Source organism: Orbicella franksi, chromosome 11, assembly GCF_964199315.1.
Source record: "Orbicella franksi chromosome 11, jaOrbFran1.1, whole genome shotgun sequence".
Lineage (NCBI taxonomy): Eukaryota > Metazoa > Cnidaria > Anthozoa > Scleractinia > Merulinidae > Orbicella > Orbicella franksi.
Genome location: NC_138155.1, coordinates 25,083,051 through 25,104,055, shown reverse-complemented (window position 1 = coordinate 25,104,055; position 21,005 = coordinate 25,083,051). Strand labels below are relative to the sequence as shown.

At 40.9% G+C, this 21,005-nt stretch overlaps 2 protein-coding genes across 2 annotated transcripts in view; one reads left to right on the top strand and one right to left on the bottom strand.

The window, feature by feature from the left end:
• Positions 1 to 21,005, bottom strand: part of LOC145460423 (uncharacterized) — a 35,761-nt gene that overhangs the window by 10,514 nt on the left and 4,242 nt on the right. The window contains exons 6-19 of the mRNA XM_081445233.1: positions 20,389 to 20,534; positions 19,661 to 19,828; positions 18,344 to 19,003; positions 17,334 to 17,561; positions 16,920 to 17,228; positions 15,777 to 16,135; positions 14,684 to 14,902; positions 13,491 to 13,626; positions 13,034 to 13,105; positions 12,769 to 12,918; positions 12,266 to 12,355; positions 11,898 to 12,071; positions 11,471 to 11,546; positions 10,679 to 10,817 (exon numbers count right to left, since the gene is read on the bottom strand). Coding sequence (XP_081301359.1) covers positions 10,679 to 10,817; positions 11,471 to 11,546; positions 11,898 to 12,071; positions 12,266 to 12,355; positions 12,769 to 12,918; positions 13,034 to 13,105; positions 13,491 to 13,626; positions 14,684 to 14,902; positions 15,777 to 16,135; positions 16,920 to 17,228; positions 17,334 to 17,561; positions 18,344 to 19,003; positions 19,661 to 19,828; positions 20,389 to 20,534 — 2,926 coding nt within the window. The remainder of the gene's footprint in view (positions 1 to 10,678; positions 10,818 to 11,470; positions 11,547 to 11,897; positions 12,072 to 12,265; positions 12,356 to 12,768; positions 12,919 to 13,033; positions 13,106 to 13,490; positions 13,627 to 14,683; positions 14,903 to 15,776; positions 16,136 to 16,919; positions 17,229 to 17,333; positions 17,562 to 18,343; positions 19,004 to 19,660; positions 19,829 to 20,388; positions 20,535 to 21,005) is intronic.
• Positions 4,949 to 7,452, top strand: LOC145460432 (uncharacterized). Its single transcript, XM_081445254.1, has one exon. It carries the CDS (start codon positions 5,367 to 5,369, stop codon positions 6,939 to 6,941), a length of 1,575 nt encoding a protein of 524 aa, XP_081301380.1. The 5' UTR covers positions 4,949 to 5,366; the 3' UTR covers positions 6,942 to 7,452.

The window sequence follows — 21,005 nt, the reverse complement described above, 5'->3', positions numbered from 1 at the left end:
CTAGCCTGTAATGGAGGCTCTAGCAGGGGAATATCATTAAAAAGAGATTAATGCCATTTGCATTTGAAAACACTCCCCCCATTAGCCTCAGTTCCAAGCTAGTTCCAGTCCGATACCGAGAATATGAAAGCGGTCTATTCGCATATTTACTGGCCAATTTGAGATAAGGCTGAAGTGCATTGTGATTTTTCCCCTTAGATCAAGGTTTCTTACGTGTTACAATGGGCAGCACTCATGTTCCAATCTAGTGGGCTCGAGTTCGATTCCAGGATCCGTCGGCTTTATTTTTTTCCTTTATTATTATTATTTTTTTTTTCTTAAGCCACTGGTCCTTTTCTTTTCTTGTTTAACTCTTTTTTCGTGAAGAACACCAATGTACTTATTTTACCTTATAAATACACGGTTTTTGATGTTACGTGACCTTGCTGTTTCGCATAATCGAATCGCATCCGATGGCTTACATGTTGTGTGTTTGTAATTCATAAAAATCTTCGATTTCTCCCCACGAGCAGAGTCGCTTTGACCTTATTCACAGACTATTGTGATTAGTCGTCCAAACAACCGCGCACTCAATCTAGCAGCGCTGACTCGAGTAAACAGACTAACTTTCGTCTTCAGGCGACAAGGAAAACATGATGGGCAACCTATTAGGTGATGAGAAGTTTACGAAGTAAAGTGGCTCAATAAAGAGTGTGTTAGCCAGCTAGCAAGCTCTTCACAGAAATAAAAATGAAGCCTTGGTCCGCGAATCAAGTGCCTACTCGCAGGCTAAAAGTGTGTTAATCCGTCGGAGCGATCCAGTTCATGAAGTGCATCTGTTGGAACGAGTATTGCCAGAAATCAATAAAGTAACTCGTATATGAACTAAAATAACCCGCAAGCCACTCATGTCCGTAATGCGGACCTATTTTTTTTTTAATGAAAAGAGTAATTTCATTTCACGCAAAGGTTAGCATTCACTGGGAAATCTACGGGTTTGCGCATAGAGCACTTTGATGTGTATTTGCGTCATAAAGGTCTGACTTCAGTAAGCAGGCGACTACAACGACGAATTCACAGCCTGGTCGTTGCTCCGCATTCAAGAAATTCGTTTGAAATCAGTCTCACTTGATGGCTTAATTTCTCAAGAGCATTTGCAATAATTAGGCTTTTTACCACACGCGTCTTCCACCTCGTGGGACAGGTTGCGGTAGGGGGGGGAGGGGGTTTAAAGAGCGACTACTGCTTTTGAATATACCCAGATTCAACTCCGTCACTTATGGGAAACATTCGTCACTTATGGGAAACATTCTCCTAGGTCCGAAAATTTGGAAACTGCTGCCAGAAAAACTCACAAATCTTCCCTCAATTCACACTTTCAACAACCACTTACGTAAATCTGAGCTAAAGTCGCTACTGGCTGACGACTGCTAAAAATGTTGCTCTCTATGTAATAAATGAATTTTATGATTTTTAAGTGTTGAATGTAAAAACGTCCACGAAAAGGCTAGTTATGATTACGTTAGTCCTGGCTCATCCAAAATAATGTTGTATGTAGACCCCAACTTTTATATTTTAATGTTTAATAGTTGTAAATATATCCTTAACTTTAATTTTCAAGTTTTAATGCTGTAAATATAGTTCCTTAATCTTTACGTTTAGGTGTTCCCAATATTACTAGAGGGTTTTACCGTCAGCTATTTTACCTTAGACACGTCAATAAAGTTGTTGATTGATTGTTGATTGTATTATGAAAACTCTTTTTCTCATTTGTCAGTTCGACTTTTTACTCGGGCTTTCCGAAGTAAACGCCCGAGGTATAAATTCGGCTCCGTTTTTTTTTTTTTTTTTTTTTTTTTGCGTTCAGTCACAAAACGCAGTTCAGCTACAGCGCATGCGTGAAGTGTACTACTACTAGTATTTCTTTAGCTTTTGCAATTTTATTTTTGCAGGGCCCCACTGAAAACCACATGTATGTGAAGTGGGCTCCCTGTTGAAAGATCTATTATTATTATTATTATTATTATTATTATTATTATTATTATTATTATTACGCGCATGCGCAGAATGAACCCTAGAGAGCATGGTTTAAAGCAACGGCCGCCTTCGTGGAAAATTCCTCGCTTTCGCTTGATGAAAGCGAAAGAAATTCGATGGCTATTACGCTCAATGTACATACAAAGTCACACACCGTTCGCGGTAGACCCACACTAAAACTTGTGGAGCGTTTTGGGAACGGGTCGGTCCGCGAACTTTACAAGAGATCAATTTACGAGCGATCCTTTACGAGTGAACCTTCTATCGAGAAATATCAAGCGAAACCAGTTATATAAAACGAGCTATCTCATATTATGTTTACATATAACACAACCGTGTATTTAGACGTGATCGAGAACCCAGTAGAATACCAGAAGCTACTCTGAAACGTCTCAGAAGAAAGGGCTGGAGACTGAAGGAATTTGTTTATGAGCGTATTCGTCTAAGCATACCTAAGTCCTCTTGGCTACGTCGCTATGCGAAGGTTAGAAGAGTTACAAAGAATGTTTGTAAGCTTCATACGAGGAGGGTAAGATTAAATTAAGTTGCACAACATGAGAAGAAGTATTTGTTGAATTGCTCTGTGAGGGTATATCAAAGGATAATTAAATTTAAGTATAGAGCAAGCCGGTATTTATCAATGTTTTCTTGTAATAGACCCATGTGTCTTTATAAGAGTCAGACACACGTATCAAACTATTGTAAATTTCAACTGAGTTCAGGTATAGAGAAAAACCCTGGTCATACTCCAATGTACATTGACCCTAGCAAAACAATAACGGCACCATATAGCCAAGCTAATGAGTTGGTATTTGGACAAAGTTCAGGACAACGTGTTGCAATGAGTTTATGCTCTTTGATTTACAATAACAAACAAGGAATCAATTCTGCTAATGATCTGGTGTCAATAATGAATATTGGAAATCAGTTGTCTTCAAGTTTGTCTCAGTTAACCACACAATCATTTTTAATGCAGACCGAATTACCCACACTTTAAAATGTGTTCGAGACTGACTATGAACTTCAATACAGTGAAACCTACACTGGTACTATTCATCAAGAAGCTACCATAGAAGGATATCAGTACTGTACCTCCTTAGATAGAACCTTTCAATCACTTATATCCGAAAATTTCAACAATTATGTCTTGACAATAGGCTGTACTGCAGTGGCTATCTATTGTAATGGCAATATGGGCTTGAAAATATTTGTTTCTCATGTAAGGGATATTTATGGTAGAAGCCATCCTCAACGTACATGTGTGCTGCTTGAAGTATCATCACCGAATAGCTTAGTACATTATTTTCAGAGTATACATAACAATGATATATTTGAGTTGAAAGGGGTTAAAATTGATAAAGTTCAAAATAATACCCTTTTTAAGAGTCATGCCTGTGAAACCAGAAAGTTCAATGTAAGTTGTGCTTGGTGTATCGGCTACCATTGAAGTTTTAAATGACAAGCAAGATTCACTGACATTAAAAATGAATGATGAACTTCTTAAAGAACTGATAAACGAAGATGTTCTTCATTTTGACGAGAATGCTCTAGCCGAGAAATTACTCTTCATTGACAACTTTGCGGACGAATATGACGACAATTTCACAGTACTATCTGTCATCCTACAAAAGAACAAGATCGAATGAAGAGACAAATCACCGCCAACATGAACAGTTTCCCTTGGCGACAATGACAATATATACCAGTATTGGTGTACTTTTGTTTTACTTGGGTTACATTCTGTAACTGCAAAAATGTTAATCAAAATATAAACAAGAACAGATCATCCAAGAAACTGAACAAAGAACATTGAACCTCATGTTATAACTTGTGAATTGTTCCTCCGTTAGACTTATTTGTCGTTGTTTCCGGTCAATACACAGGAAAACAACACAGCATTGATACCAAATATTGAGACATTTCCATCGTTTTGTTACAGTTTTGTTATACATAATTCCCAAAATTTATGCTCTGCCAAGAGCACTCACTCTAGCTATATAATGTTGCAGTGGTTTCAGGGATTTTTCTATTAAAAACAATAATTATGAACTATTGAACAGTACTATTGCTTTAATCTACTGATTTCTGACAACTCCCCTTGGGTCAACATTCAGCAACAAACTATGACTCAACACCAGTAATAGATAAAAAATTACCTTCTTGCAATTTAAGGCAAATACATTACCTACTCAGGGTTTGTAAAAGCCTTGAAAGTCCTTGAAGATGCTTGAATTTAAAAATTAAAAAAATTCAAGGCCTTGAAAGTACTTCAATTTGAGGACTAGGGCTTGATTTTAGCAATGCTTTTCCTTAAGCAATTTTCAAGTTGAAAATTACAGTACTTTCATGGAAAAGCTGAGAAATAATATTAAACAATTATAAAACTGCTTATACAAACCATTCCAAAAGCGGTCCTTCAATTATCTAAAACTTGGCCTTCAAAGTAATTGAAAAGTCCTTGAATTTCAACCTTTGGCATTTGTAGGAACCTACTCCTATATGGTAATATATTATTTTGATTGTTTTCTAGTACCACAACAACATTCATTACACTCAGCAGACAAAAATAAACACAAGTAGAATTATTCATGACTAGCAATAACGAAATTGCGTGACAGCAGAGACAATCGCAATATGGCAGTCCCCTAAAGATAACTCCAGATGTGCGATTTTGAAAGCCCGAGTTGACACAGCCATGCGTCTTGTTTACTTTGTAAAATCGACTCCTGCAATTCAATCTCAAATTTTGAAATCGAATTTCGTTAGTGAATTACCACTTTTGAATTGGAATTTTAACCTTTAAACATGATCGACTTTTGATTCTGAATTGTAACTTTTGATGGCCACCCTCGGCCACCGTAGTAGTATGCACTGGGCCTTATCTGAATGTTCTAATGTGACAAAAAAAAAAAAAAAAAACAGGGACTGCTTGGCTGAATTGTCTTGATTCGTGACAGGCCTTTCCGTCGAACACACGAATTTCAGTGTAGCTGCGATTAACACCGTGAGATTAGTCTTTTAATTCGCTATCATTGATAATGTAAATAGTTTTTTTTTTAGTTAGTAAATAGCTTTTTTTAGGGGACGTATCTGAATGTTCTAATGTGACAAATAAACAGCGACTGACCTTCACGTGAGTAGAGTAACAGTCGGATTTGCATCACGCCGAGTGACCGGAGTGACACACTTAACTGCCCCTGTCAAAACCGCTGGCCAAGGAAAAGAAAAGCTTAAAGGGAAAGCTTATCGCATTACTGTAGTTTCAGTGCACCGGAAAGATTGAACTCGACTCAAGCCTTTCCTGCATCGTTTCTTTTCGAGATTTGCTGAGTTCACTGTTTTGATAATCCATGCCGTCGTTTACTCTCGAGGGCCTATTTGCCTATGTCACGGAAACATTCACCGCCGGAGTGATTCAATCTTACCAGGGACAAGGAGTTCTTGAAGATGCCCCGTTGATACAACGCCAGGATCCTCTAGAGGCTTTTAGAAAGTTCGACGACAATGATACGATTTTTCAGGAGTACGATGCACCACCAGGGGAAGACAGCAAAATGGGCTGGAAAAGATCTCGACCGTCAAAATGGGGAATGTCCCTTTGGAAAGCCGTGAAAGATGTCTTCCGTATTCAAATTCTTGGAGGCTTGATTCTCGGCACGCTTGCTATTTTCATTTTGGTTTTAGATTTCAATTCTGTCGATCTTTGCTACGACAGAAAGTTTCACGGACATTGGAACTCGCTTCCGCCTAAGATTCAAGCCATCATTGTCACAGCCGATACTGCAGAAGGATATGTGGTACAACTGTGGTCATTTCTTGCTGTAATCACAATGTTTGACTGGGCCTTAGTACGGAAACTCAATTTGTTGACTCTCAATCTACTGGGTGCATTTTTTGACACGTGTTACAGACTTTACCTCCAAGTTTATGGAATATACCAGCAGCCCTGGATGTCGTTTCCTCTGAATGCTTTATTTCTAATCATAACCCTAATGAATTCTATACTTGTCGGAAGAGAAATTGCTAACAATACCGAAACTGAAAGATCCAGGATAGTCAAGAAGACTATCAAGGTCTCCACGATACTTGCAGCCCAATTTGCTTTTGGGATCCCGATTTCTTTTGGTCTCGTTCATGGCCTGATTCCATTGTATGGCCGTGTGCAGAACGAAACTTATAGGGCAATAATAGCTGGTGCACTGCCTCTTGTTTCGGCTATACCAAAGGTCATACTACGTTTGACGGCACAGAGAATCAATTTCATTCACCCTGGTGACTCTCACGTGCTCTTAACCGTTCTGTACATCACATTCGCTATCGTTTTCCGCGTCGTGCAAGCAGAGCTCACAAGTCTTCGTTTGTTCATTTTTCCGAGCTTCGTACATGGCGCTGTGGACTTATTAGAGAGGTTATCTATTGTTGTGCGAGATTATTTGTGGTACTTTATTTACAAGAAGTTTAAACGCGACACGGACGCAGAGGCAATGTTGAGCGCTGATAAATTTCGCACTCCCAGAAGCATGCGCCTTATTGCAGACATGAGCATTCAGATGATTCTCGGAGAATCAACTGCTTTGATAGTAGCGGTTGGCGCCATCCAGCTGTATAGCTTCATGTACAACAACAACAGTCTGTCCTTTACCGACATGCATCTGATTGCTGATTTTTTTGTTCGCGTTTCCATCGCTCTAAGCATTGATTTCGTTTTCAATTCGTTCTCGTTTTGGCTACAAATGTCATATTTAAATATCGCTGTGGTGCGGGTTTGGAAGAAGAAATGGAGGAGGCACATGCTTGTATGTTTTGTTTCAACTTCCGTGACAATGTGTTACTTTACCCCTTATTTGTTCGCTGTTGTAAGAGACAAGAAGACGGAAACTAAAATGCGTTATTTTAATTGCACTGGACCCTTCTCCAGGTTCTGAGGGCTCATCATCACTAACATACTTCTTACATGCTGGTCTAAAGCTCTTGTGCAGTTCAGCTTTGTCCAGAGAAAAATGTTAAAAGAAAAATTGTGTAACTCATCAGGCGGAACATCGAAATGAAATCGGGGTTATTTCCCCTCCCCAGCTTCCGAACTACCAGCCTAAATGGTCAAAATCCACGCAAAAATCGGCTGGTTTTCAATAACTTTGTTTATTTCGTTTTCTTCTTGTAGGAGTCCTTGTTAATACTTTCGTGGGAAATTCTGTGCCCTCAGAGCTGACAAGACAAGATTCAATGCAATAACTTGGTCTGTGAGTTACAGGATTGATGTAACATTTTCATGCGAAACCTTAAGTACCCTTTTAACAAGCCACATTCAATGCTCACTTAACCAGTCTTGTAGTTATAAATAAAAAGGGGAAAAACATTATTGCGATGTGTCTGTCAGCTTTCCATCCAATATTTCTTTGTCACTAATTTTAGTGACCTGAGGTACTTCGCCTGGTCCTCGACAATTGATATAACAGGGGCAGATTTAGCGGGGGTTGGGTTGGGTCGCTAGCCAACCCCAGCCCCCCCCCCCCCCCTCTTGAGTAGGCAAAAAAAAAAAAAAAAAAAAAAAATTGAAATAGATTGTGAGATGAAGGAAAGGCACTTCATTCTAATTTCTTTGTAGTATTGCTCGTATTTGTGGTGTAACAGTTTTTAATAGGGTTCCAACTTCCAATTGAAACATTTTGGGAAATATGCGCCACTGATTCTACATCCATTCCATCTCCCTTGAAAAATATTGATCTACCCCTGTATACGAGGCGAAATACAAACAACAACCAACGGATTTAACGAGGAATTCATAAGCTTTTATAAGCATTAGAGGAATTCAATATTCCAGGCAACAGGCTAAACTCTTTCGGTAACCCGTCGGTAATTGCCCAAAAGCATCTCTTCTCGCCGCAATTTTCTGAATTAATGTCTTTGCTCTGCTTTCAAATCGGCCACAGGAAACCATGACAAGCTTCAACCCTAAAAGAAAGCTTGTCAAGCCGCTTCTGGGAGGTCTTCCTCGAATTTACACTGAACATTAGATTGGTAAAGGATTTTTGGTTTGGTACGAAAGCAAGAAGGTGCGTTTACTGCAGTTGGCCGATCGACCCCACGTTCGATCGACATAGCTGTGTCGCCCATGCAACGGAGATTTGCACGTCGTGGAAAGTTTCAGAAGTCGTTCAATGATCGGGAAGAAATAAGTAACGTTGTGTACCCGACTAGCTTCGCGTGCTACCAAAAACAACAGCGTAGAAATCGTGTAGATTAGCTATAAAAATTTACGATAAACCTTCGATAAGTCCGCCGTGAAAAATGATCGAAGAGTCTTGTTTCCTAGCACCCATGTTACGACTTGCGATTTCTTCGGCTTCGTTGAATCTTCTTTCTGAAACTCTCCATGGAAATCTTCCCGTTGTACAGGCCAAGCAACCACGACAATCGATGAAGAATACCACGTCGTGTAAGAGGGCGACAGAGTCGCCCGGCTGGACCTCGCTGATTGGCCAGAAACAATATTCTTGTGGCCAATCAGCGGGACGGAATTCAAACACTTGTGGGACTGGTTCGGTAAGAGTAAGTGCCCAGGGGCTCTCCCGCTCTTGAAGTAAACTTTCGCCCGGGAATATCACATCGTCCCGACTAGCAGCCCCTGGGTCTCTGTAAATGGTTACATATTTGCCAGGAAGAACAGTCTTCCAATCCATCTAAGTCCATTCCAGATCATTTCTGTTAGCCAAGTAACTCCATCCCAGGTCCACTCGGTCAGCCATGTAACTCCTTTCCAGACCCCATCAGCCCAATTCCAGACCGTCAGAACGGAGAAACGTACTGCGTAGTTTTCTGCGCATCCCTTGCTCTACTTGCGGGCTCGGTTAATAATGCGGGCTGCAATGGTTGCAAAGATCCGCGGACTGCTAATAAGGTACGCGAGGTGAAGAACATCCACGTACTTATCTCAGGTTTGGAACCGATAAGTACACGGTTTTTGATGTTACGCGACCTTGCTGTTTCGCATAAACGAATAACATCCGATGGCTTATATGTTGTGTGTTTGTAATTCATAAAAGAAATTCAAGATTTCCTGAAGAAATTTCGCAGCTACCCTACGGGTAGAGTCGTTCCGATCTTTATATCCGCAGCCTATAGCTGCCATTGTGATTAGTTGTCCGAACACACGCGCACTCGATCCAGCGATACTGAGTCGCGTAAAGCAGACTAGCTTTCGTCTTCAGGCGACAAGAAAAACAATTCGGCAACATTTATCGCTTTCAATTTGGCAACGAGATGTTTACAAGGTATAATGACTCAATCGAGAACGGAGCAGTTCGAGTTTTCGTACGTTTGGTATGTAAAAAAAAAACAAAAAAACGGAAAGTCCAGGGACAGCATTTTGTACTTGAGCTGTTAGGTAGGCGTGAAATTAGTCTCCCTTGAGTAAGGGCGAAAATAAATGAAATGATCACAAAGCACGTGCATACGAGCGGGTTTGTTCTCGTTTATACATGTATTATGTAATATTAGTTACGACCGCCCGCCGGGTCAGTAAAAAACATGGACTGCAGTCGGTAGGCCGCCTTTAGTCCGCAGTCCCCATTTTATACCTATGTCCGTGTTTTATACCCAGTCCGTAGTCCGTAGTCAGCAGTTCCCAGTGCGTATCTTATGCTGACCGTGTAAATCGACACCAATCATGTTTGTTCCGTCGGTGCGCGAGACGACGTGCTTTCATTTAATACCAAAACTAGGACAATTATTCTGTTTACGAACACGACTTTGAATCGCCTTGGCTTTTTACTTCCGAATGAAACGGAGGACATGCTGGTGTACCAGAGCAATCCATTGGAAGTTGAACTCTTTTCCTATGTAAACACTTCCACTGGGTTTATGTTACACATTTTTTGCACAGAAATCTACGCGAGCGAAGTGAAACTACACATTTCTTCCTTTGATTTATTCAGCAGAAAGCAGCGTTGGTTTTTATCGAAGAGACTTGAGAGGGTACACCACATACAGCCAAACTACAGCTTTCTTTTCGTACGAAAAGTTGTATACATTTCGTGAAGACATGTCTGCAAGGTTTTTAAATGCCATTAACACTGACTTCGAACTTTAAATAAATAACTTATATAACTAGAATAACTCGTAAGCCACACATGTCCGCAATGCGACCTATTTTTTCATACAAAGAATAATTTCATTTTATGTTAAGGTTAGCTCATGTCAATCATCATTCACGGGGAAATCTACGGATGTGCTCAAAGAGCACTTTGATTCCCTTCTAAGGACAGTGGTCCAAGGGAATTCATAGGCTTAAAAGTCACCCCAATAGTTATGTATTCCCCCCGTTATATTGCTGCCACGCGGCTGAACTTCATATCAGACTTCAGTAAAAATATACTAGCGTTCTATTACGAATGTCGTTCGTTGATTGGCTAAGCTACTCACTATCTATTCTGCGATAAATACTGAGTAGCGTAGCAGCGTGCGTTTGTTAACAAGGTGACGGCTACTTCTTGGCGTTTTCGAAGTGTCAGTGAGGGAGATTGAGCTAAAGTTTTGAACGACTAGTAAATTTATACTAAAACAATTAGATTACTCGCTCTCGATTTCCATGCGTGATAGAAATCTCGAGCTCATAATCTAATTGTTTAATTGCATAGTAGTCCCAGCCTTCTCTAAAACAAACCTGGAGTTCTTCTTCTCGCACACTAGTAATGCGGGCCCTGTACCACTTGTCGTCCTTGGAATATTTAGCCACACACAGCTCACCAGCTGCAGGTAAAATACGTCTTGGATCTTGACAAATGTTTCGAGAGTAAAATTTTCTACAAGAAGCAGAACGGAGGAGTTGTTACAGTAGATAATGTGCCGTGCAAGCTTGTGCTGCAGCAAAATTGCGAGGCAAGTGGAACGAAGGTAAACGGGGAGCGAGCTTTGCGCTCTCCAACTCATTGTAACAAGACATGCAGCTAAGGCCCACTATTGCAATCCCCTATACGGAGTAAGAAAGGGTCTCACTCCACCCAAGTATACCCTCACCCCAGCTTCCTTTTAACTTTTTGAGAACCACAGGATCCCTAAATGGAAATATTTGTCAGTCAGTTACGGCGACCATGATAACGTGTCATTTAATCAATGATCATGAGATCAGCTGTCCGAAGTGGTGATTTAGAAAAACATGAAAACTGTCCATGCTTTCTTCAAGGTAGCTAAGTTAGAACATAAAGGAAAATTTGAACGATATGAAATTCGGTATGATCCATATGGCCCATGAACTTAAGTCTTCAAAGTACGCCTTAATTAAGCTGATCTCGTTAACCGTTAGCTTTAATGCACGTGCAAGGTCGTGCAAGGTTCGTAAGAATACAAATTAGCATTAGTTCGCAAGTTTCACAGAAAACCACTTTGTCATATCGTTTATGGTGTATACTTTTTTCTAGACAACGTTTTTTCAATCAGATGTATAATTAAACTTTACCCCATTTTGTTCATCAGAGTTTCAAGATCCTCTGCTTCCTGTTCATCTCCAGAATCAAAATCACGACGCATCCTCGCTAAAAAACATTTATAAGAAATCGGTTTGAATTTTCTACAATAGGAGAACACCTAATTACTGACAATGCATCGAAGAAGGACTAAGAAGGAAAACTGGGGCAGGTTATAAACGAAGAACTTGAAAATTTTGGGCCTAAATTTTTCAAGTTCGTCATGTGCAATCCATGTTAATCTTCTCCATCCTAAACCATCCTTGTTCCTTTATGGTTTACTATTATCTCTTTGGTGTTTTTCTATCTTAGTAAACTACTATTTTCAGGTTTTCTTCAATTTAAAGGTTATTTTGTGCGTGGCCAAAATGACTCGAAATACCGTGAAGTCCTGAGCTCCTTCCAACGGTTAAAACATACCTGCTATAATACGATTTTCGATCGGTTCAGGCCCATACGGGAACTGCACCCAGAAATGTCCCGGATTAAAGATGGCCGTGACACGAACTGCGACCCAAGTTCCAATATCGGGTAGCGTGACAGACGAGTCCATGTTGTCACAAAACACCTCCACTAAGTCATGCAATTCCTCTCCTACAAGCAGAAAGACAGAAATCGTGACAGTAAATGATCTTGTAAAGAAGCCATCGAGTTTTATAACTTGGAGAGGTGAGCAATTGTGGGAGGACGAGGGGTATATCGGAAAAAAATCTTCTTCCGCGAGGGGGGGGGGGGGGGGGGAACGAGGTTGGCCTGTATAAGATCGTATAGGTATGGATTTTGTTTACCTTTCTTTAGATGGAGATTGGGACATTGATCTCCTCGCCAGCAGCCCGACCTGGTTTGATAATAGCGACACACTCTTCTACTTAAGTCCTCTAAAATAGAATCAACATAAGAGAACAAAATAAAATACCCTGACTATTCTCAGAATTCAGCCTAAAAACGGCAATTTACATGGTGTACAAGGTGGTTCAAACACTTGAGTCTGTGGATGAAACTCTAACGTGTGACCATTCAAAGAAGAGTTATTGAGCTGTACTTTCATATGGTACTGTTTATTGTGCTGTAGACGGTGGTTCTGGCTTAAAATCTGTGAATAAAAGAAACCCTAGTGTGTGACCATACAAATGAAAGCTATCGAGCAATACTTTCATGTGGTGCTGTTTGCTGTGCAAGGTTGTTCTAACTCTTAAGGCGATGGATGAAACTCTAGTGTGTGACCATTCAATTGAAAATTACTGAGCAGTAAATTCCTATACGCCTAATTTTTAAATACTCAAATACATACGGTATCCCTGGAAAGCAATGTCCAAATCATCTGTGTTAATTGCGTATGTATTTTTCGCCGAGAGGAAATCTTCCTTCATCGGATCCCAGTTACTTAAAGGACTTGTTGGACTTTTCACTGCATTGCTGTCGATCTCTTCAGAAGGCGAACCTGTCAGCCCAAGATTTAAATCAATGAAAAACTACAATTTAGAGTACGTTGCTAAAATGATTACAATGCTTTGGTTTTACAGAAAGTCATCAAATGTAGTTTAGAAAGGATATACCTCCATGTTCCATACTTGAAGCAGTATTCTCTAAATCCTCAAGAGAGAGTTTGACTGTCATCACATTAGTCGCTAAAGATAAAGGAACAAAGTTCTCACATAAACGCATTTGCGGTCTTTTCCACCCAAGGTAATTTTTTTTTCGGTCTCTTGTTACATAAAACAAGTAGATTCCATGTTCCCGCGCGTCTGTTCAATAACTGACCACAGATGATGTCAAAATGTGGTAAGGACATCAGTGACACACCCAGTGCCACTTTTTTTTGTCTTACCACATTTTGAAGTCATCTGCATTCATGATCTATTACTGAACAGACGCACGGCAACATGGAATCTATTTGTTAAATTGTCACGTGGAAGTTGGACCAAGTTACCGAGGAAACAAAGAGAGAACTAAACAAACAAAAGGATTAACAAGCAAAGAAAACGCTTGCACTACTCGCCTAGAGAAATTCACCTGTTTGTTCCTCTGGATTTTCCACAAAAGCGGCGATTCCAGTGTCTACAAGAACCTGATTAATAAATATGTCTTCGTCTCCTGTGGTGTCGTATAAATTAAGATTTAATACTGGCTTCTTGTATGATATATCAACCTGTGGAATAAAACAACAAATAGGTTGTGAATTATCCTTACTTCCTCGAGTGGTCTTCGAATTCTTAAACTGAGGAGCTCAGTCGCGGCATTTTGAGTTACTTTTGCCACGTATAAATCACCTTTAATTTGGAGGAAACCTGAAAATAGTAGTTTACAAGGATAGACAAACAACAAAGAGATAATAATAAACCATAAACGAACAAGGATGGAGAAGATTGACACGGATTGCAAGCGACGAACTTGAAAAATGTAGCCTAAACTTTTCAAGATGCACAAACCGTGACCAAGGTTATAAGAGTAATTTTTCACTGGCTGAGTGAAATGAAATAAGTGAAAAATGTTTTTCTCACACACCGTTGGGGCCTGGGTATAGGTCATGTGACCTATCGGGCGGGTAGTTGTTTTTGTTGCGTCCGCCATTGCCAACTTTCCCGCCCACCCACCCAAAGATTTTAAGTTTTTACACAATATCAGTATAATGTACTAGCCTTGAACTTTTTTCGTTATTTCCGGTGTTTAGCGTAACGCTACTTGTATTAGCTTTGATTTTGCAATAAAGGTCAGACGGCGGTGGTCAGCTTGACATGGCTACAAGGGGTGTGTGTGAATATAGTCTTCGCTTTGAATCAAATAACCGTATTCGAAAAAAAAAAATAAAGAGAGGGAAAGAAATCTTTGGGATGATCTATACAGTGATCTTATAATATGCCCATAAATGATCTCCGAAGATCTGTGCTCTTTTGAGTATACCGATAAGTTATAGCACTAGAGATCTGAACCGAGACATTCCATTCTGATGACGTAATCCTACAGAAACCCTTGCAGTGTGTGTGATTGGCAGTTGCTCGTTTTCGAGCGCAATTAACAAACAATCAAAGGCACTAGACGGTACCACGTGAACAGCCACGTGAACAGCCGTGAGAACAGCAGAAAATTGTTCGTGCAATATTTCAGACAACTCTCGATCGAATAAAGAAGACTCTAGCTCGCGAAGAGAAGCATCGTTACTCCGCGCACCCAACAAGCAGTCCACAAATTATACCGGAATTCTTTACCTCTGTTCCCCCTGTTGTAGGGTTAAACAAATGATGATACACCCAAGGATCCCACGGAATCATATAACCCACTAATTTCCTGTTGTCGTCCGTTAGACCGGTTAACAACTCCGACGAGCCGCTCGGCCATTGGTCTTTAGCTTTGACGGCTGCTGGTTCAGTGAGAAGAGAACATGGTTTTTCTGGACCAACATCCGGACTTGGCAGTAAGTATTTTTCCTGCATGAAAGAATGATGTCAAAAATTATTGTATGGTTTATTGTGAGTTCAACAGGTGCTCAGCGAAAAGGAGCATTATAATAAGTTTGTTGTCTCAACGTGCGAAACGAAAAAGCCTTAAAAACATACACCAAAGTTGCATGTATTGTTGCAAAGCACGAGAAAGGTTTAAGCTTTTTGACAGCGACTAGGAAATACATGAACTTCTATAACGCACGTGCAGATCACATTGCACTGCTCATTAAACCTAATTAATCGCTCTTGCGGGTTTAGGCCCCGTCCACAATATGCCAAAGAAATTTGAAAACGCAACAATCATCGGTGATTTTGGTTTTGTGTTTGAGAAAAACTCGGGCAGGAAAATCACATGATTATCGTGATGTGCATCATTTCTGAAAACCTCCGTTTAAAAGAATGCTTTCCGTCCGCACTAAAACGCAAAGCCAGCGTTTTCAAATTCCTCCGGCGTGAAGAGCGTTTTTTCCGTGACGGATTAGTCGGGACGGTAGGCCTAACCGTACAAATAAAGCTGCGTTTTCAAATTTCTCCGGCGTAGTGTGAACGGCTTCTCAGCTTTTGCCGCTAAAATTATACCAAAGTTACATTGTATTGTTGCAAAGCACGGGAAAATTTGAAGTTTTTTCGACGACGGCTGGGAAATGTACAAAATTGTGTAACGCACGTGCAGAGCCATTGTACTGCTAATTAAACCTAATTAAGCGCCCTTGCGAGTTAAGAAATTCAGTGATTTTAACAAGAGTCTAGAAGCTTACAACTGAATTGTACTTTATCTTAACTAACTGAAGAAGAAAAACAGTGGAGATCTCCAGAAACTTCTGGCCTAGATTGGGAATTACCCAGCCATTGTTCTCACCGGGAATGCGGCTTTGTCGGTTGTAGAGGCATCTTGATCTTTCTGTGTATCTTTACTTTTCTCCTCTTCTCTACTTTTAACGAATTCAATTTCGCTTAATTCACTGCTATCATAAGACTCATAGCCAGCTGGTCGCATTACAGCATGCTCATCTTTCAGCGAGATCTTTGGAGGCCGTTTCCGTTTTCTTCGGTCTTTTTTACGAGATTTCCTCGTGGGAGAAGATTCAGTTTTCGATGGCGGTTCAAACGCTGGGGCTTGCTTCTCTTCTTGCGGTGGGCTTTCTTCGACTTTAGCGTCGTTATTTTCGGTTATCGGAGGAAGAGAAACAACTTCTTGTGGTGTTGTTGTGGAGAGATCTGCAAAAAGGCATAAAACTGATCAAAACTAAAACAATTCCAACAACAGTTGACACGAAAAAAGCCTGATTGCTAAAGTTCTTGAATACTGAAATAACCAAAGAAAAACACCGCATATCAAATTAAGGTAAAAAGAGTGTTTTTAATCCTCATTTGACGACGTTTACCTCATGCCTCATGGTGAGTGCGCTCGACTCTGGATTGAGCAGTCCGGGTTCGAGCCCTGGCCGGGGGCATTGTGTTGTGTTCTTGGAAAAACATGTTACTCTCGCAGTGCCTCTCTCTACTCAGGAGTACAAATGGGCACCAGCGAATTAAATGCTGGGAATTTTAGAGCTGGTGAGTCCAGCGCATCCGACTTTTTTTTTCTCTTTTTTTTTTTCACGTATTCTCCTTTCTTGTTTTCATTATCCTTAGGCCCCATCCAAACTACGCCGGAGAAATTTGAAAACGCAGCATTCTTTCAACGGTTAGGCCTACCGTCCACACTAATCCGTCACGAAAACGGAGATTTTCGAAAACGCTGTTCAAATCGGGCGAAATTGAAAACGCCGGCTTTTCGTTTTCGTGTGGACGGAGAACATTTTGAAAATAGAACTTTTCGAAAACGATGGCGTCACGATAATCAGGTGATTTCCCTGACCAACTCTTCCTCGAAATCCAAAATGATTGTTGCGTTCTTGAATTCCTCCGGCGTAGTGTGGACAGAAAACATTTGATGGGTTTTCAGAGTGAAACCTCCGTTTTCAAATTCCTTCGGCGTCGCGCAAACCAAACCACTTACCTTCAATTACTTCAGGTTTAAGGTTTGCCAGTCGACATTTTACAACCTGACCAGGCAGTGATAAGAATTTAGCTACAAGAGGTTTCACATCTCCAACCGAAACCCACTCGGAACTTCCAAAGTCCACATGGAACACTTCTACATCCAATAAACTGTTTAGTGGTCCGTTTGTTTCATCCATCGTGCAGCGCAAACTCTTTACCAGGCTGCGGTACCACCTCCCGTCCTCTGAGAACCGAGCGCAACAGTAGTGTCCCACTTGGGGCTGGTAACCATTACTAGGTGCACAACTGTCGGGAAAAGGGTCACCTGTAGAAAGAGTGAAGAGGAAATAACAACCATAGCTTAAAACACCAACTTTGCTTTTACTTCCAGAAAACTACAGGAAATATTATAGAATGCAAATAAACATACTGTCATAGAACTTGTTGAGATCGTTCATCATGACATCAAGAAGCCCTGCATCTGGCGTGACAAGATGAACATAGAACTCGCTGGGGTTCACCACATGTGACATGAGCATTTGAAGACATACAGGCTCCTCCATGGGTGGGAGCTCAGTGATGAACGACTCCTCTGGGCCTGACACAGGGAGGGACTCGGTCCCCGACACAGAGATGGGCTCGGGGAACATTGCGACGTCTGTGTTTGAAAGAAATATAACTCGCAATTAGTGTAGGGCGATGTGATGTTACAATTGAAGTGAGTGATAATTTTAAAAATCAATGATATTCCTTCTTCTCAGTACCTCTCCGTTTGACCACCATGTGTTGATTACTGTTACGAGAAAATCTCTTACGGGAACTACAATTAAAGAGTTACAACACTACCAAAACCAGCTAACTGTAAGCTGACTCGTTATCAAGTATAATGGCGTTTCATTCTGACACGTGGTTGCCACAGACAGCACTTTTCAAAATTCCCTGAGTTTTCCATGAAAGAAATACAATTTCCCTGACAACATAAATACACAATGTCAGATATAGTAGCGGCTTCTGGCCTCAACTTACAGCCGTCCTTTCCACTCGTTCATTAAGACTGATAAGTTTTCAACAAATTTCCCTTATTCGTTAAGTAAAAGTATCGTTGAGATCACAGTGACCCTAAAAGTCTCTTCCAACTTTCAATGGTATTAAATCAGCCGTGTTAAATTATTTCAACCTACCCTGTCTTTTCTTCAAAATGACAATTTTTCCTGACTTAAACTAAAATTTCCTGATTTTTCTCAGACCTTATTTTTTTTCCGCTGACCAATTCCAGAGCTGTGGTAACACTGCCACAAATTACAGTTCAATTTATAGCAAGGTCTCAAATAGACGAGTATTCAACCTTTATAAAGTTCTAGAGGGAAATAGCAAAGTGCTTCACTTGGCCCGGACAGCACAACATTCTCTTCAGATACTAACAACTCTATTCCAACTTACCACTCGCTAAAACGTCCTGTTGTTCTTTAGAATCTTCGCAGTTTTCTCTTTCGATGTTCGGACCTGAAGCAGTTGGGGAAGCATTGTCCGTTTCTTTCGCTACAACACTCTCCTCTGTAAACGTAACGGTAGTGGAAGTTTTTGTTTCCAAAACAGATTGTTCGTTATCGATTGTGCTGTTTTCTTGTCTTTTCTCGGGTCTTTGTATAACGGTTTCTTTAGATGAGAAAGAATTATCCGTACACGTGCTCTCGTCTTTGCCGTTCAAAGCCTCGCAGCTGTTTACACACGCAGTTCCATCTTGGAAGCTACTTTCAATGCTAACACTGCTACAGCTCCGAGATAAAGACTCGTTGCTTCCCCCTGACACAGGGCTCGAACCACTGCTGCAACCAGTTCCTTCGTTCACCTGTGGCATGATTCGTTGCGCCATGCCCGCGAAGATCATCATCTCGGCGATACTGAATTGCAGTCCAGGGAGTCCTTTTCCAGCTTGAGTTGAAACTGGACTCTTGTTTTTAGGGTTTTTTGGAGGAAAAACAAAGAGATCGATGATGACAAGTTTGCTAGATTCAACTCTCGTGGGATACGCCCGAAGTTTCGCTCCAGAAACTTTACATTTTAGCCACGCAATAGATTCTTCACTCCATAGGGAGGTACCTGTTCCTGAGGATAAAATGGCAAAATTTCAATTGAAAATTCCTTCTTAAAAATTGTCTTAACCTTTATCGCGCGTGTTTACTAAGCAGATTCAGAAACTACATCATTTTTAAGCGAAAAAGAAAAAGGCTTACATAGCCGTTTCCTATCTCGTTTTGTCTTTATTAAAATGGTTTTCAACTGAACGTCGCATACATGTGATAAAAACCTATGCGATTACAATAGCCGATCACAACAATCCGTAAACTTTACAATGAGCCAGTCACATTTCGAAGAAACACGCGTAAACCTACGTCAAGGGCAGGACCAGCGCAGACGGGGTCACGCCAAGCGTGTGACAAGGTCACACCAAGCGCGTGACAAGGCCGTAATCGGTGCACGAACACGCGAAAGCAAGTCGCAACCGATTTTGGTTGTCCATCTAATTCTTTCAATACTTGACCCAAGTGATATTGAAACAACACCGGAACGAAGTAAAGCAAAACCAATATTCTCGATTACTTTCGACTCTCACGTGAAAATTGCTCCAGAATTTGGGTCTATTGTGTTTAAAATGACATACCCGATTCAAAGCCAATACGAGAATGAGTACAAGAGGAGTATAAGAGACAAATGCCCACAAAAGAACACTTTACATGTAATTCATTTAAGTAAAACACGTGCCTGGTTTTTGCTGTGGTAGATTAGCGGGCCGCACTCCAGATAACGCACAGCACAATGCTTGGCAAGGTAACTTGAGAAACTTTTCCTCCAACGGGCGCAGACGAGACAGCCCGACTTTCTCACGATTGCCATCGTCAACACACAGAACTTCGACTGTGGGAACTTGAAGTTGAAGAAAAGTTTAAATGAGTAAATGCTATAGGATCAGTGATATCATAACACAGTCGAACCTCCACTATCGCACACCTCTCTACAAGTACCGCTTTCGTCCCGGCGGACGGTCCATACATTCGCTCTTCTTTATAACCTCTCTACAACAGCCACCTCTCTACAACGGTAAAACCCACTAAAGCGCGTCCCAAACTACCAAAATAACCTATTATCAACAACGGCCAAATAACAAACGACTGATTGGTGTGTATAAAACTCCATCTTTTTATTGTAAAAGGTGATGAAACTTGATCTGTACCGCGTGTCGTTGGTCTCTGCTTCTGTTTTATCGATACAGTTTGATTCACATATGCTAAAATGAGTACTTTTTGAAAAAAAAAATTATTGTACCCTCGGGGAAAAAAAAAAAAAAAACAGGTGTCATATTACACCCTTACCTCCCCATAACGGCCACATCTCTACAACAGCCATTTTTCCCCCGTCCTCAAGGTGGCCGCTGTGGAGAGGTTTGACTGTAGTCTAAATGGTACACTGCAGGATTACTATCAAACCTTTGTCTGATTCCTCCACAGCTGTCACTAGTGCTCTGTACCATGTGTCATCTTGGGTGAACTTAGCACAGCAGAAGTCTCCCACTGCGGGTGCTGATATCAAGCCTCCCTTGTAACCTGCGGCCGCTAGTTTTGCGTAGTGCATGCTCGAATAACGGAAATAGCACTCAATCGATCAACTGACTAATCCACTTGTCAGTTCATCCTGGCAAGTCATACATCCATCAATCCATATGTCTGTATGTCCATCTGTCAGTCAGTCAGTCAGTTAGTCAGAAGTCAGTCAGTCAGTCAGTCAGTCAGTCAGTTGGTCAGTCGGTTGGTTGGTCAGACTTATTGACCAACCAACTAACTGATCGCTGGGTCAGTCAATCGATCAGTCAGTCAGTCGGTCAGTCAGTCAGTCGGTCAGTCAGTCAGTTGGTCAGTCGGTCGATCTGTCTGTCACTCGGTCACTCAGCCAGTCAGCCAGTCGGTCAGTCAGTGAGTCAGTGGAGTTTTACAAATACAGACAACAGACTTGTAAACTCACAGACATGCAGACTTTTTTAAAGTTATATTTTGTTACTATTATATTTAGAGAGGCAACTGAAAATGACATAAACTGAAACAAGAAC